The sequence below is a fragment of the Nelusetta ayraudi genome, unplaced genomic scaffold (assembly GCF_046127955.1).
Source record: "Nelusetta ayraudi isolate G7.1 ecotype Tasmania unplaced genomic scaffold, CSIRO-AGI_Nayr_v1 ptg000013l, whole genome shotgun sequence".
NCBI classification, from domain to species: Eukaryota; Metazoa; Chordata; class Actinopteri; order Tetraodontiformes; family Monacanthidae; genus Nelusetta; species Nelusetta ayraudi.
This window is the reverse complement of record NW_027466063.1, coordinates 2,451,331-2,465,470: the sequence shown is the minus strand read 5'-3', so window position 1 is coordinate 2,465,470 and position 14,140 is coordinate 2,451,331. Positions and strand designations below refer to the sequence as shown.

At 45.6% G+C, this 14,140-nt stretch overlaps 1 protein-coding gene across 4 annotated transcripts in view; it reads left to right on the top strand.

Annotated features, from left to right (window-relative positions):
- Positions 1-14,140, top strand: part of pex5la (peroxisomal biogenesis factor 5-like a) — a 63,239-nt gene that overhangs the window by 39,211 nt on the left and 9,888 nt on the right. For 3 of the 4 annotated variants that reach the window (XM_076022772.1, XM_076022773.1, XM_076022775.1), the window contains 7 exons: positions 968-1,174; positions 2,118-2,241; positions 2,821-2,911; positions 3,188-3,217; positions 5,397-5,492; positions 12,009-12,125; positions 12,957-13,100. In XM_076022772.1, the coding sequence (XP_075878887.1) occupies positions 968-1,174; positions 2,118-2,241; positions 2,821-2,911; positions 3,188-3,217; positions 5,397-5,492; positions 12,009-12,125; positions 12,957-13,100 (809 nt within the window). The remainder of the gene's footprint in view (positions 1-967; positions 1,175-2,117; positions 2,242-2,820; positions 2,912-3,187; positions 3,218-5,396; positions 5,493-12,008; positions 12,126-12,956; positions 13,101-14,140) is intronic. The other variant, XM_076022774.1, reaches the window with a different exon arrangement.

Here is a 14,140-nt window from a genome sequence, read left to right as displayed (position 1 = left end):
CGAGAGGGGCCAGCTGAGGTGGCTCGGGCATCTGTTCCGGATGCCTCCTGGACGCCTCCCTGGGCAGGTGTTCCGGGCATGTCCCACCGGGAGGAGGCCTCGGGGAAGACCCAGGACACGCTGGAGGGACTATGTCTCCCGGCTGGCCTGGGAACGCCTTGGGGTCCCACCGGACGAGCTGGAGGAGGTGACTGGGGCCAGGGAGGTCTGGGCATCTCTGCTAAGGCTGCTGCCCCCGCGACCCGACCTACGGATGAAGCGGTAGAAGAAGAAGAAGAAGAAGAAGCAGAGAAATGCACACGTTAAGCGCAACCAGCAGGCTGTTTGTAAAGCTGGCTATGAGTGCGAGCCCGTTCGAGTGTCTCTCTGAGTCTTCAGAGGACCTTCTCTGCAGCTCCACCAACCTGAGATTGAATTACTTAATTGACCAAACTGGAGCCCCTGGAGAAGCTGCTGCCTCCCCCGGACCGCGGGCAGCAGCGGCAGGTCGTATATTTAAAGTCTGCGAAAAGAGCAGCGGCTAATTTTTTAAAAAGTCCACCTAGGAGGCCATAATTTGACAGCCTGAATGTCTCAGACAGCTCAACTGCCTGAGCCAGGAGACGCATGGAATGAAATCAGAGCTTCACTCTGCAAATTGATGTCGTAACAGCAAATAGAGGGAAAAAGTATTTTGAAATATAACACCGCAGCATGGCTGGATTACAGAAACTGAAGTGGACCGAGTAGGTTTCCATTATTACGCCCATTTACAGATCTTTACTCTTCATCCCACACTAGAGATCTCTGGAAAAGTGCCTGTTTAGCCCTCTGGTTACAGGCTCCCACTAAAATGCAGCAGGCTAATAAATAAATCTTCACTTGCTGGTGTCCGCCTCAAACAGTCACTCGACTCTAAATACAATTCAATGTCACTAATAAAAATTAAGAAAATTGGAGGTCTAAACTGCTCCTGTGTGCCTGGCAGTTCTCTCTTCGACGCTGGACCTGCTGGATCTCAGTGAACCTGGCGACAGGAGGAACAGCAAAGACAGGAAGAGTCCCCTGTCGCTGCTGACCAACAGCCACAAGAACAACTCCAACAGGAAGAAAATGGACGAGACGGAGCTGATTCAGGTGGAGGTGGAGCATACTGGGCCAATCAGAACCCCAGAGAGGGCGTCGCTAGACTCAGGTAGGGACTGCAAACTTGTCCTAGTTGATTCTTTTCATTTCCAGTACCAGTACCAGTAAAAGTGCAGTTGAAGAAATGTACGGAATTGCATGTTGTTGAGTTTGCCAAGGTGGCCTGTGGCAGTGACGCCTCACATTTAAAATATATATGATGATAAAAAAAAGTCTTACTATGTAGGATGTCGAGCAAAAAGGGGAACGGCTTGTTTCCGCCCAGCGACACCCATCTAAAAATGCTCAAATTGTCATTTTTCGTACTTGTGTTAGTTGTCATGTGGGTAATGCAAAAATACATACATTAAAGAGCTGAAAAAGTCTGTTTTTCATAAAAGGGCCCGGTCAGCATGATTTCAATTGTATCACTGAGGCCACGTTGCCAAAAAAGATTGCAGTTTTCTGGCTCCGACACCAACAGCGTTGTCTGTCTGCCTGTTTTCAGCCCTCTGTTGCTTCTCTTAGCGAGATTACATCAGCCAATGAAATCTCAGTGGTTTGCTTATCAACTTGAGGAAAAACACAGCTAATTAATTTTCTAATAGTTTTAAACACACACACACACACACACACACACACACACACACACACACACACAAACCCACACATACACACAAACACACACACACTCAGCCAGACAGATTGAAGCAGATAATGTACAACAGCAGACGGTGAATTTTACCATTGCAACAATTCATGATTGTGTTATTGCAGCTATATGGCAAACGCCTGCCCAGTCTAGTTTGACCATTTAGCAGTTATGACTATATTTCCGCCCTGCGATGAAACTGCGACTTGTCCAGGGTGTCACCCTGCCTTCGCCCTAACACAGCTGGGATAGGCTCCAGCAGACCCCCGTGACCCTGAATAGGAATAAGCGGGCATAGAAGATGAATGAAAGAATGACTATATTTCCAAGCATATTTCCTCCCGTGTCTCTCTGTCACCAGTCAACATTGGCTCCCCTCTGGACAAGTGGGACGAGCTCAACCTCAACACTGAGAGGAACGGCAACAGGAAATGGAAGCTGGAGAGACGGCGCTCCTCGAAAAACTCTTCCAATGAGTTTCTGTGGTGGGTGCCACGCTGACCAGCCAATTACAACGTTATTATGGTCTCGCAACAGCATCCCGTTATCAGACGCCAGACTCAACAATCAAGTTGGATGCTGACTTGAGCTGAAAAGGAGCAGCATTTAAAATGAAAAGTCTTTGTTTCGGTGATAAAATTCTAACATGACTGAAAACCAGCCACAGTCAAGTCAACTGGTAACCTTTTTTTATACTTTACTTTTTGGCTACAGTTTACAAACTTAGGGAGCAAAAGTAACGAGAAATGTTCAAGTAAAGTACAGATACCTGAAAAGTCTACTCAAGTACAGTAACAAAGTATTTTTATTTAGTTACCTCCCACCTCTGTTATGGCTCGTATGTCTATGAATACTTAGCAAAAACACTTTAAGGAATAACAGTGACCCAAAAAAAGTCTGTATTCTGACTTTGACCCAAATCATCTAAATTCAACTGAACACATTTAAGACCAGTTTATTCATCAGGCATGTTAAGAAGCTCTTTCATAAGCCTGCATCGGAAATGAATGACTCACAACAACGTTGAGTCTCTTTCATAACAAGTGGCCTGTCTTTACCCTCAGGTCCATAGACTATAAAAGCCAAGCGGAGCCAAATAAGAACTCGGTGGAAGTTAACAGCAAAGTGGAGCCGGAGTCTGCGCTCGCATCTCAAGTAAGTGCTCAGTGGGACAGCAGCAGGCTGCAATCATCATTATTGTATGCCGCTGTCTCCACTCCAAATCAGCATTCTTTTTGAAGTGCGACGGCACTCGGCGAGCCTCCTCCCGGTTACAGCCTTCATATAACTTTCATGAAATGATAGATTTTAAGCGCGACGACAACAGCTGCATGATAGCGCACGACAGCGGGAGCCTTAATGTTCACGCTGTAGAAAGATGCACCTTGTTGTGTTGCTGCTGTCCTAACGCCTACAATTCTTCCGTTTCAGCTCAACAGGCAGTATATTAGTGGAAGACATGTAAGCCTCCCTATGCATCCTTTCATGTAATGCCGAAAGACTTTTACATTTGCACCGGGAAAAACGAGCATCACACCATCTCATCAAATCTGACTTAAAAGGCCGGGAAAAATACCGTTTTTCAATGAGATATTTCTGAAAAACCGCAGTGCCGCTGGCTGCTGGCCCTGAGATTATAACTTTTGTGGTGCCATGTGAGGTCCAAATGTCAAGCGCTTTCTTCTCTGAGTTGATGTCTTTGTGTAGGTCTGCGTAAGGGGTCTTGTTTCCAGACGCCATTATTAGATTAATAGACGATGAATTATTCAGCAGCCTTACTCCGGGCCCATTAGCGCTGATCTCGCCAAGCCGGCTACACATGCATCACCTTTTCAGCACTCCAATAAATAATAGATGTGGGATTAAAGATAACTGTCTGGGATGGAGGGAAGTTATTGCCAAACAAACGCTCTATATTTGTGTCACTCTGGGGTTACATAATAGAAGGCTGGGATGGTAAATAAAAAAAAGTAAGGAGTTGCAGATTTACACACAGCCCCAAAAATGAATTCAAGGAAATACAAAGAAATTGAGTCGCTGCAGGTAAACAGGCCGGAACGTTAATAAATGCTTTATTATTATTATTTCTCTGTCAAATGAAGCCTCAGATGATAACTGCAATCTGTTCCTCAAGCTAAACAAATTCATTTCCTACAAAATATCAATAATGTTAATCCAATGTAAATTTAATTGTTTGTCTTTTTCTAAGATGTCAACACAACCTAATGGAGGTTTATACAGCTGTACAGTGTATTTGTTACAAAACATAAAAACTGTTAGAACTCAGAATACAAGGAATTAAAAGCAATAGATTCAATTAAAATCTCATGCTGAAATCAATGAAAACAAAAACAGGCCATTTAGCTACGTTGTTTATCTTTGTCAGATTTATTGGAGCTCTTATTTGCTCTTGTTTCAATTTAAAATGAGAGAAATCTGTCTGGAAAGAAGCCCTTATTGTTTCTGAAACACCAGAGTCTGACATCAACCTCAGACTGTAGTCTATCTCTTAGAAATGAAAACAGCAACCCCCATGAAGCTGAACACCCTTTTCAGTCAATTGCTTTATGAAATTTTGTCTTTTGTTGTTTATGCCTGCTACGGATTACCGCAACCTTATTTTGCAAGAGAGGAGAGACCAACAGCAATCTGCCAAAACTTCAACACTGCATGCATTATGTTCTTGTAGATAAAAAAAAATATGTTGCTTTGCAAAAAAGGCTGAGACTATACTGAGTGATAGTAAGATCAGGTAGCCCTTTGATATTGAGTAAAGACAGTCTGAAAAGATGACACAGGTATTACAATTACACAGGTGCCACTGGAGCCTGGCAGTCATTTGGAGAAGTCAAAATACACACAACACTCCAACACCATTTGTTTGTTCTGGATGATAAAGTAACACTTAGAACACAAACAATTGGAATAGAAGTTTGAGGTTTAGGACATTGTGATCAGTGTTGCTTTATGTGCTGCCATGCACTCACTAGGAGTAACGCACAGCGTTTTCCCATAAGTGTGAACATACTTTGCGCATGTAGCGCACCTAGAACCTCAACACTTTTTTCTGTTAAGGGATAAAATATCAAATCATGTCAGTGCATTACCGGAAAAAAACAAACAAAAACAAACGCATGTGTGAAATTGTTTGCCGCAGCCACGGTAAGCTTTTGTAACGCAAGCTGGTGCCCAGATCCTATCTGCAGAATTCCAGCACACTCTGCATGCTCCTGGGTGTGCTGCAGGGGAGGCGGGGCTGGGCGCTAGAAATTGAGAGCGGCAGGATGAGCGGCGTGGCAGGTAGATGAGGGATGGGACGAGTTGCTGACGCCAGTGATTCCGCTGGCCTTCCTAAGCATGTCAGAGGCTTTGTTGAGGCAGGGATATTTACCCAGGCCTGAGAAAGCAGAGACAGCTGACCCTGCACACGCTCCCTGCCTGTCCTCCCCCCAGCTGAGTGCGTACGCGAGTGAGTATGTGTGAGTGTGAGACAGAGAGAGAAAGAGAAAGAGAGAGAATGCAAAATGCGGTATGTATAATGGATTTCTGTTTATGCATATATGCATATGTTACAAAATCACCTGTGTGCATGTGTGTTTGTGTGTGTGTGTGTGTGTGTGTGTGTGTGTGTGCGTGACAGGCTCGTCTGAGCAAGGAGCAGCGGTGGGGCAGCGCCCTCCTGTCCAGACATCAGTCCCTGGAGGAGGAGTTTGAGCGAGCCAAGGCTGCAGTTGAGGTAGGCCACGCGACGCCGAGAACTCTTCACATCTGTCACCTGTCAAGCGACGAGCAGCTCCGACGGCCACTTCAAACGCGGAGGCGCCGCTCGGCCCAGTTCGACTTTTCAATATTAAACAGCGCGACCTTGCTCCTTCGTCACGCTGTCCTCGTCAGCATTCAAGTTCAACAGTCATAGTTTTTTTTTTTAACCTGAGGATAATAAAAGGCACTTTAAGTGCTCATAGGTTGCTCCCATTTGCTGGATGAAGAGGCTGCTGCCTGCTCCATAAGATAAACGTACATATTTTCCACCCTAAGTCTTAAGCGGTCGTCCACCGAGCCTAAAAATACACTTCATCCAAAAGCACTTTAGATAACAGTATACATTCCACAATCATCGGGGAGGTGAAATAGACTCCTTTCCAATTCATCAGACAGTAGTGATATGAAATTGGCTCTTTACTGCCCCCTGTGGTCAGTGTAAATTTTTAATGAAATGGGACAATATATGCAATTATTTATCCAATTATAACACATCAACTACATGCAGACGTCAATATTTGAGCTGGTGGATTAAAGTGCATGGCACAATGTTATGGTGGTAGTATGTGTAATGGAGCTTTGGGTATGCACATGTGACAAAATGGGAACTGCAAACCATAACAAGTTCTACATTGTACCAAATTAGCACGTCGGAAAAATAAATAGAACTCAAATGAAACGGTTCTCAAATTTCAAAGGAAGAATGGAAACAATCGAGGTCTAAAACTGGGACCTCGGCAACACGAGCATTGGAAAACTCTTCCCTAAATGTCATAATTATCATAACTGTGCATGTAATCTTCTAATTATGTGCTGGTTGTAGAGCCAAAGTATCATTTGACTCTTTCAAACCCTCCGTTTCCTCATTTAATGGCCAGGATTGTCCTTTATGCTTCATGCATATTCATCCCCGTGATGCTCACAGACAGTTTGATAGTTCATGCAAACCCACACAATGAGCTCAAAGAGTGTTTGACCGTCAAAAAATTCATTCATGCCTCTCCGGGTGACGGTAGGAAGGCACATCGGTCATTCATTTTACCCTGGCTTGTGTCACATCCAACCGGTGACACTGAAAAAAATGATTCTTTCTCGGTCTGCGTACAAGTGCGCTACTTGTGCTACGATGAAACCCTGTGTCTCCTGCTGTGAGGGAGGGAACTGGTTTTGATGTGTACAGCAAGTACATTTTACATGAGGTGCAATAGTTCAAGAATCGAAATATAGAGGATGTTTGAGATTTCGTACTTGGGATTGAACCGACGATAGACGGCTCGTGGCAGCTCAGTAAACAGGGTATGGACCCTGCAACACAGAGTTAAAGCAGCTTTACTCACCGCTACTGTTGCACTCTGTTTGCAATGGCTAATAAATAATATATCAGAGACCCGGGAAGTCAGTAAGAAAGCAAGAGGAGCTGGGGCGCCGTGGGGATCCCGACCCAAAGTTAGCTGTGATGTCAGATGTTGTGCAACCCCCCTCCCCAGATACATCCTGCCCCAAAAAATCTGCATCTCTGTCAGAGAAGACGCGTCCACCAGGGGGCAGGTGCAGAGATTCCCGACCTTCTGAACGTGGAGCGATCGATTTGTAACAGTACCCCGAGAGTTCGATCGAGCAGCCCGAGTGCCGGCGTCCACCCCGGAGGAGCCCTGACGCAAGCGGTCGGCCATTTTGGCTCTGGACCGCCGAAGTCGGAGCCCGTAATCAGATCATTTCCACCCGGGAAGCTGTGCGTGCGCATACTCTCTTGCACTAGCGAGTGCGAGGAGGTAGCGACTGCTCAGACGGCGGGGAGGACATTAAATCAGGGCAGCGCCCATCTGACCATTCATTCAATTAGACGAGGCAGCCAGATGTAACAGAAAAAGAATAAAAAAAAGGAGTGGCACAGAGAGTCGACAAGGAAATGGGCTTTCAAATTTAAACCCTTTGACAAAGTGGGCACTGATGACAGAGTGTGGGTTCTATGTCTTTAGGGATAAAGAAAATCACTGAAAAGAGGGAAGGAAATGCCTGAGGGCCAGTCGGCTGATCTCACTTCATAGAGAGTCTCATCCTGACATCTCAACCCCAGTAGCTGCGCCAGCGGCTGTAAAACCTCTGTTCTCGGGCGGCTCTTTTTTCCATCCCATGCCCACGCAATGTCCCTTGAATAATGCCCGACCAACAACTGCATTCCCAACACGGCCACTGCACGGAAAATGCAAAATCTGAAACGGACCAAGTTCAGATAACCCAGGGAAGCCTCTGCTGATTGCAAATTAGGAAAACTGACGCGTGACATTTGTGTGCAGTAAATCTACCGCTACGGGTGAGTTTTTTGCCCTGTTTTTAACGTCCGGCTTTAGTTCGCATCGCATGGTCAGAAGCGGTTTGTGTTCACTTTAGGAATGCCAAGGCAGAGCAGGAAAAAGAGTTTAGACATGCAGCCCTTGTGATCCAAAGGTCAGTGGTTTTAATCCGCTGACCTGCTGGGAAAATACATATGGGGAAAGCAAATGAGTTATGTTTGCGCTTCCATTCCGACAGCTTCCATTAGTGTGCTCTGGAGCAGACCACCACGCCAGCCAACATGTCCAGCCAGCTTTTTAAAATGAGAGCCAGGGGTCCTCAGAGGGCAGCCACCAAAACTCCATCGGTGAACTTAAAATTTGAGCTAAAAGCATAACGGTGTCCGAAGTAAATGAACGATAAAGAATCACAAAAAAAAAAAAAATCCTAGGCAGCAGGGTTTGATTTTTTTTTTTTTTTTTTGTTCCTGTGAAGCAAAAGACATCGAAAAAAGAGAATCAAACACAGTGACGATGATAAAGGTTGCGTGTATATGTTTATATTTTCCTCTACTCATGAAGTGAAGAGTACATGGACATTTATTATTCCATGTAATGTTTCTGCGGAATAACTGTTGTGGTTTATTGAGAGAGTTTTTAAATTCCCCCCTTTGGGATTTCACAGCTCGCTTTAACATACAATAAGTCAATAGATGATTGGTGTATTTTCATTTGCCTTTCATGATGGAAAAACTGAAGACAGAAATGCATTTAGGCACCTAGACACCGAGACCCACCCGTGGGTCATAACAGCATTGTTTGGCTGTCGCTATCTTGCTGGCCATGGACTCTTCCAGCGCTGCAGAGCGGGTGGCTCATTAACATACAAAGGTCAGAGTGGCCCAGCTTGGAGAGGAGAGCCTGGAGGTTGCTCTGAGTCACTCACAAATAATGAGGTCTTTTGTAATGTAAGCCTCCAGGGCCAAGTGGATAAGTAAACAGTGTTCATGTGCTTGGTTTGCTCCAAAGGAGTCTCCAGTTAGCACGACTCAAAGTGACACAACAGCAGACGAGGTTCAGGTTCCACTTGGAAGCCCTTTCGTGCACATCCGCACAAATGTTTGAAAAATGTGCTGATGTCATAGTGTTCACAAGTTCCCGAAAGCACGGAGAACTGCTAAATATAATAGCGGGAAACTAAGTATCATCTTGATCATCACTTGTAATTTTTAGACTGAATTAGAAGATATTCACATTCCCACACAAAGCCAGAGTGCAAAACAACTCTGCAAACTTGTCTGAAATTTGATGGACAGCAGCGAGAGTGCCTTGGCTTTTTATGCTAGACTCAATTCAAATGCATCCACATAATTTTGGAAAAGTCTTGTTAGATTGAAATTGAAAAGAGTTGCTGCATTGATCTGTGGAAAATCTACATCGTCAAAGATGCGCTGAAGCGGTTGCAGTTCACGGCTGCGCCGACTGATCGTGGCGATGATTTATTCAGCGTTGTGAGTGGATCTCTGATGGAGAGAAACATAATCTCAGTGCCGCCTCTGTTTAAAATAAGTGTTGTTTGCGATTTCTCTCTGTCATTAAGCAGAACGCTGTGGCAGATACAGCTCAGTTTATGCCTGTGCAGGCAATCACTGTTTATCTTGACTGCACATATTGTTTAGCACGGGAGAAACACATTGGAGAAGCACAAACCCCTCTTTCTCAACCCGCCACAGTCCGTCCTTGTGGGCTCCGTCGGTCTTGCCACGATCATATATCTGCTTTCCATCACATGTTCATGAATCACAGAAATGAAAAAAAAAAAAAGCCTGCAGTGCCCCCGGGTCATTTTCAAACAGCCTTGACACACTTGACGCCACTATAGGCACTCTGGCTTCAATCCATTCCGCCCATCGTCTCATCAGGGCTGCTGAGATGAGCGGCACAGAAGCCGTTCGCTCCGCTGATATAAATTACCTCGCTGCATTTTTCCCTTGTTCCACATAATTAAACTGTCAATGTCAATTGAGGGAAGTAGGGGTGGAAAAAACTGAACGGCCTGCAAATTCCCCAAAATGAAACATGACTGCGTTTCTTAAAAAATTAAAGGCCCTTCCTCGTCCGCAGGCCATTTCCAGGCCTGCAAGTCATTCACCTCCACCTCCGCTGTAATTAGGAGGCGGGGGAGCAGCGCAGCCGCTGAGCTGTTAGCGGCCGGAGAGCGCCCGCAGACAAAGTGACGAGGCAGCGGTTCGTGGTGCGACAGCCTCGGATGTATCTATGCAAATATGCCTGATTGAGGGTGGTTGGAGGAGGCGGAGCAGGAGCACGCTGGTGCTTACAGTGTTTCAAACACCTCCAGCTACAGTGTTTCACCTGCACCTGCGATGAATTAGCATCTCAGTCGTCGCATAACACAGCGAGCAATGTCCCCGTCTGTCCTGGGCATTTGAAAAATGTAATTGGCAGTCATTTATTTTTCATTTAGAAACGCAATGAATTAACTCCCAGATATGCTGTAGTCATACAGTACGCAAGACATTTCTTCATGAACCTCGTTAAAACATCATTTTAAAGACATAAAGGTAAATGGAAAATCCTCTCTGCTGCCGACCGTCCCTGCTTGCCTTCTTTCCCCGACCCGTGCCATACATTTCTTCCCCCGCTCCACTCGGGGAACTCTGATGATGGTTCCTCTCCTCCGCCAGAGGTTCCCCCGGGGGCAACGTGTTGACAGTCGGCAGCCTGCAATTACCTGCCATCCCTCACCGTCAGGGGCGAGGATGAGATCTCCACGTCAATCACGGCCATCGGAGATGTGGAGATGACGGAGGCCCTGCAGTAGATCTTCTCCCTCTGACCTGACCTACCTAGCCCCCCCACACACACACCCACACACACACACCGACCCCCGAAGTGCCACTATAGTGTACAGTGCAGTGTATCCACCGCTGTCACGTCCTGATTAGTTTCCTCTCCGGCTCCGGAGGACTCAGTAAGTCACAGACGAGGCTGTTCTGCTCCGTTTAGTATTATTCCCCCCTGTTTGCTCTTCCGCTGACAGGGAGACAGCCAAAAATCACTGATGCAGCCAGCTGGGAACGAAACTTCTGCGCTAAATAAATATTATAGGGAGGGATTTTTTTTTTTTTTTTTAAGCACAGAGCTCTACGCATCATCACATTAATTATGAGCAAATATCTTTTAATCAGGACCAGGGCCAGAGTGGGACTCATTTCCAGCCCTGGAGTTTCATGCTTTAGACCAGCCTGTGAACTTTATCGTAGGTGTACTGTTGTCTATGTTCTCATAAATAAATAAATAAATAAATAAATAAATAAAATCTCTATATGCAGGTCCAGTACCATCATATTGCATATCGTAACAGAATGCAATGCATCACCGTGATCTGTAAATTTGTGCAGTGAGCTGCGAGCAATATTTTTTTCCTGACGTGCCTGCCAGCATCCTACCTGAGCAGACGACTCGTCATCGTTGCTTCGGGCCATTAAAGCAGAAGCTGGTTGTCATTTTCGAAAGAGCCGCTCACTTTGGTGCATTTAGCCACGTTGGATTGCAAAGCAATATCTTCTTTGTTTGTTTGTTTGTTCTGTGTTATTTTTTTCTGCAATGGAGATCATCAAAGACTAAGGACTAAGTTAGGACTATGTGTCAGGATTATGGTTAGGATGGTGGGTAGAAGAAAGTTGTCAATTAGAAACAAGTAAAGTGGCCAATCAGAAGAAAGTAGGATGCAGGTCTGTTGGAGAAAAGACAAAGGTCCACCATCTGCAACAGAGTGATGTGTGTGCAACCTTTTCCATGACGTGTTCTATATTGTTGTCAAAGTTTCTTATACCTGTTAAGCTAAAACGCCAACGACTGGCCAAAGGTTTTCAATTCATTCAGTGTCACCTGGGCATATCAGTGAACAAAGCGGTGCGGAAGCCATGTAATTAGTTACATCTAAATCAGCAGTGACAAAACACGTCAATTAAGACAAGAGCAGAGGCAGGTTTTTATGACGTGCATCGATTCTCTCTTGTTCCTTCCCGTCTGAGAGCCGGACCTCGATGTGATGAGTCAGCAGGAGTGTGAAGTCCAGCCAGGCGCAGAGCTGATGTGACATTTCCAACTGTGCGATGACGAGAGGGGAGGAAAAAGACGAGAGCCGTCGCTTCACTGTGCATTAATTAATGTCCACGCTCCTCTTCCTGCAGTCAGATACGGAGTTCTGGGACAAGATGCAGGCGGAGTGGGAGGAGCTGGCGAGGCGGAACTGGCTGACGGAAAACGAGCAAGCGCAGATCCCGTCCAGCGTCTCTCCACACGAGAAGGTCACTGCTGTTGAAGTTACTATTTTAAGTGAATTAACTCCTCTCAAGCGCTAACAGCTGCTCTAATCTCTGCTAACTATATAGCTACGGAAACAATGATTGTTTGTTGCCGATAGATTTGATGTCTTAAGAGACCTGAATGTAAAGTAAAGTTTCATGTCTCCATCTCTGTTGTTTTTTGTTGTTTGCTGATCCTTTAAATGACATATTATGGAAATTCCATTATCAATGACTTCTAGCAGTAATCTTAAATTACTTCTAGAACTAATTTTGTGCAGCCCTTTATGACATCACAGATTCCACCGACTCACCATCATTGTGTCTGAATAGAAGCTAAATATGCTGTTTTCTGTGTCTGTGGAGGTTTTTTTGTGATAATTAATCGCGTGAGGCTGCCATCAAAGGCTTTCGCTCACTGACTTGAGCAACACAGCTTGCAGCTCTTCTCACGCAAGGAGAGTCTCCAGAATCAGAACTCAGCTTGAGCCCCGCGCGGGCACAGCCAGCTCGTGCGCGACGGGCTATCTCAAAGTCACGACTCAGACGGCGTCAACAGCACACCAGGGTAATTGCACTTTAAAAATGCAAAGTTTAACATTTGAAGAGAAGACACAAAGCCCCGCGGAGCTCAGCCCATGTTTGATGGAAGACAGAAAAGATCAATTCCTGCTTTTTCTCAGCGCGCTGCTTCAACATACGGCTGCGCAGGCCACTCAGCCTGATTTGCATTTGAATATGAAGGAGAGAAACTGACATTGCCACTTTCCATGTTTCTTTCTCCCTCCGTTGTTCTTTCTCTCTTTCTCTCTCTCTGTCTCTTTTTGCTGACAGGGTTACTACTTCCACACAGATAATCCTTGCAAGGACTTGCCAAACGCCTTCGAAGAGGGGCTAAAGAAGTCTCGGGAGGGAGACCTGCAAAACGCCGTGCTGCTGCTGGAGGCGGCCGTCCTGCAGGACCCTCATGACTCAGAGGTGAACCCGTTTAGTACGCCCAGCGCAGGCGCGCTCGCTGCGACAATCACGCTCGCACTTTTCCAAGATTACCGGGGCAGTCACTCGCAGTATTCACAGCTGGGGATGTGGTCGGGACAAAAAGAGGAACCGCCGAGTGCATTTAAAGCACAGACGGCCATTAAAACTGCAGTTCCATGAGCTCCCGACCACAATAGCTCCCCTTGGTTGAGAGAGGTGACGGAGGAAGAAGCTCTCACTCACCCCAATCTGTGTCAAGCCGACTCTCACGGAGCCAAACCCCCTGATTGCTTGGAGATGTGGAGCTTTTATCTGCCTCTCCTTAAAAAAAAAGTTATTTACTGTGGCAAAAAAAAGAGAGAGAGAGAGACTTTTTCTTGATGACAATTTCCATCTGCTCAGTGCACCAAATAATGGTTCATTCTGCGGGATTTTTATTTTTTTGTTGTTCCTTTACTCTGTGTGTCTCACAGGGAATGACCTCTTGGCAGGCTGAAGGAGCAAAGCCCTCACACACAAAGTGCTCCCAGAAATCCCCTGGAATACACAGAAATGTGCCAGTTATTCCAAGGAGAGGATTATCCCGCAGTGTATGGAACTAATATGATTCCAATTTTTTTTGCCTGACGGTGCTTAGTGGCTCATTGCCCCTCGCTGCGAAGACCTCAGAATGGCTCAGAAGTATTTTTTCTTTGACCCTCATTTCAAAAGGGCAGAAGAAAGAAGCATCACCACAGATTAGTCTGGAACTGGTTATTAAGCGTGTCTTCAAAATACTCAAGATTAATCTGGTAATCTCGTAGAGTTTGGTGTAGTTTCACCAATCACTGCCCTCTTGTGTCGACTCATGGTACATTTGATTAGCAACTCCTTATGAATGGCCAACTGATTGATGTGCCATTTTGAAGAAAAAAAAAGATAGAAACGAGAACTGATTTTCACTATTGATTAACATTTTCACTATTCTAAACCTGAAGTGCTGTAGCAAAGCAGTTTCATTTAACATGGTGCATTTGATTAATTCCATCCAGCAAGGAGTC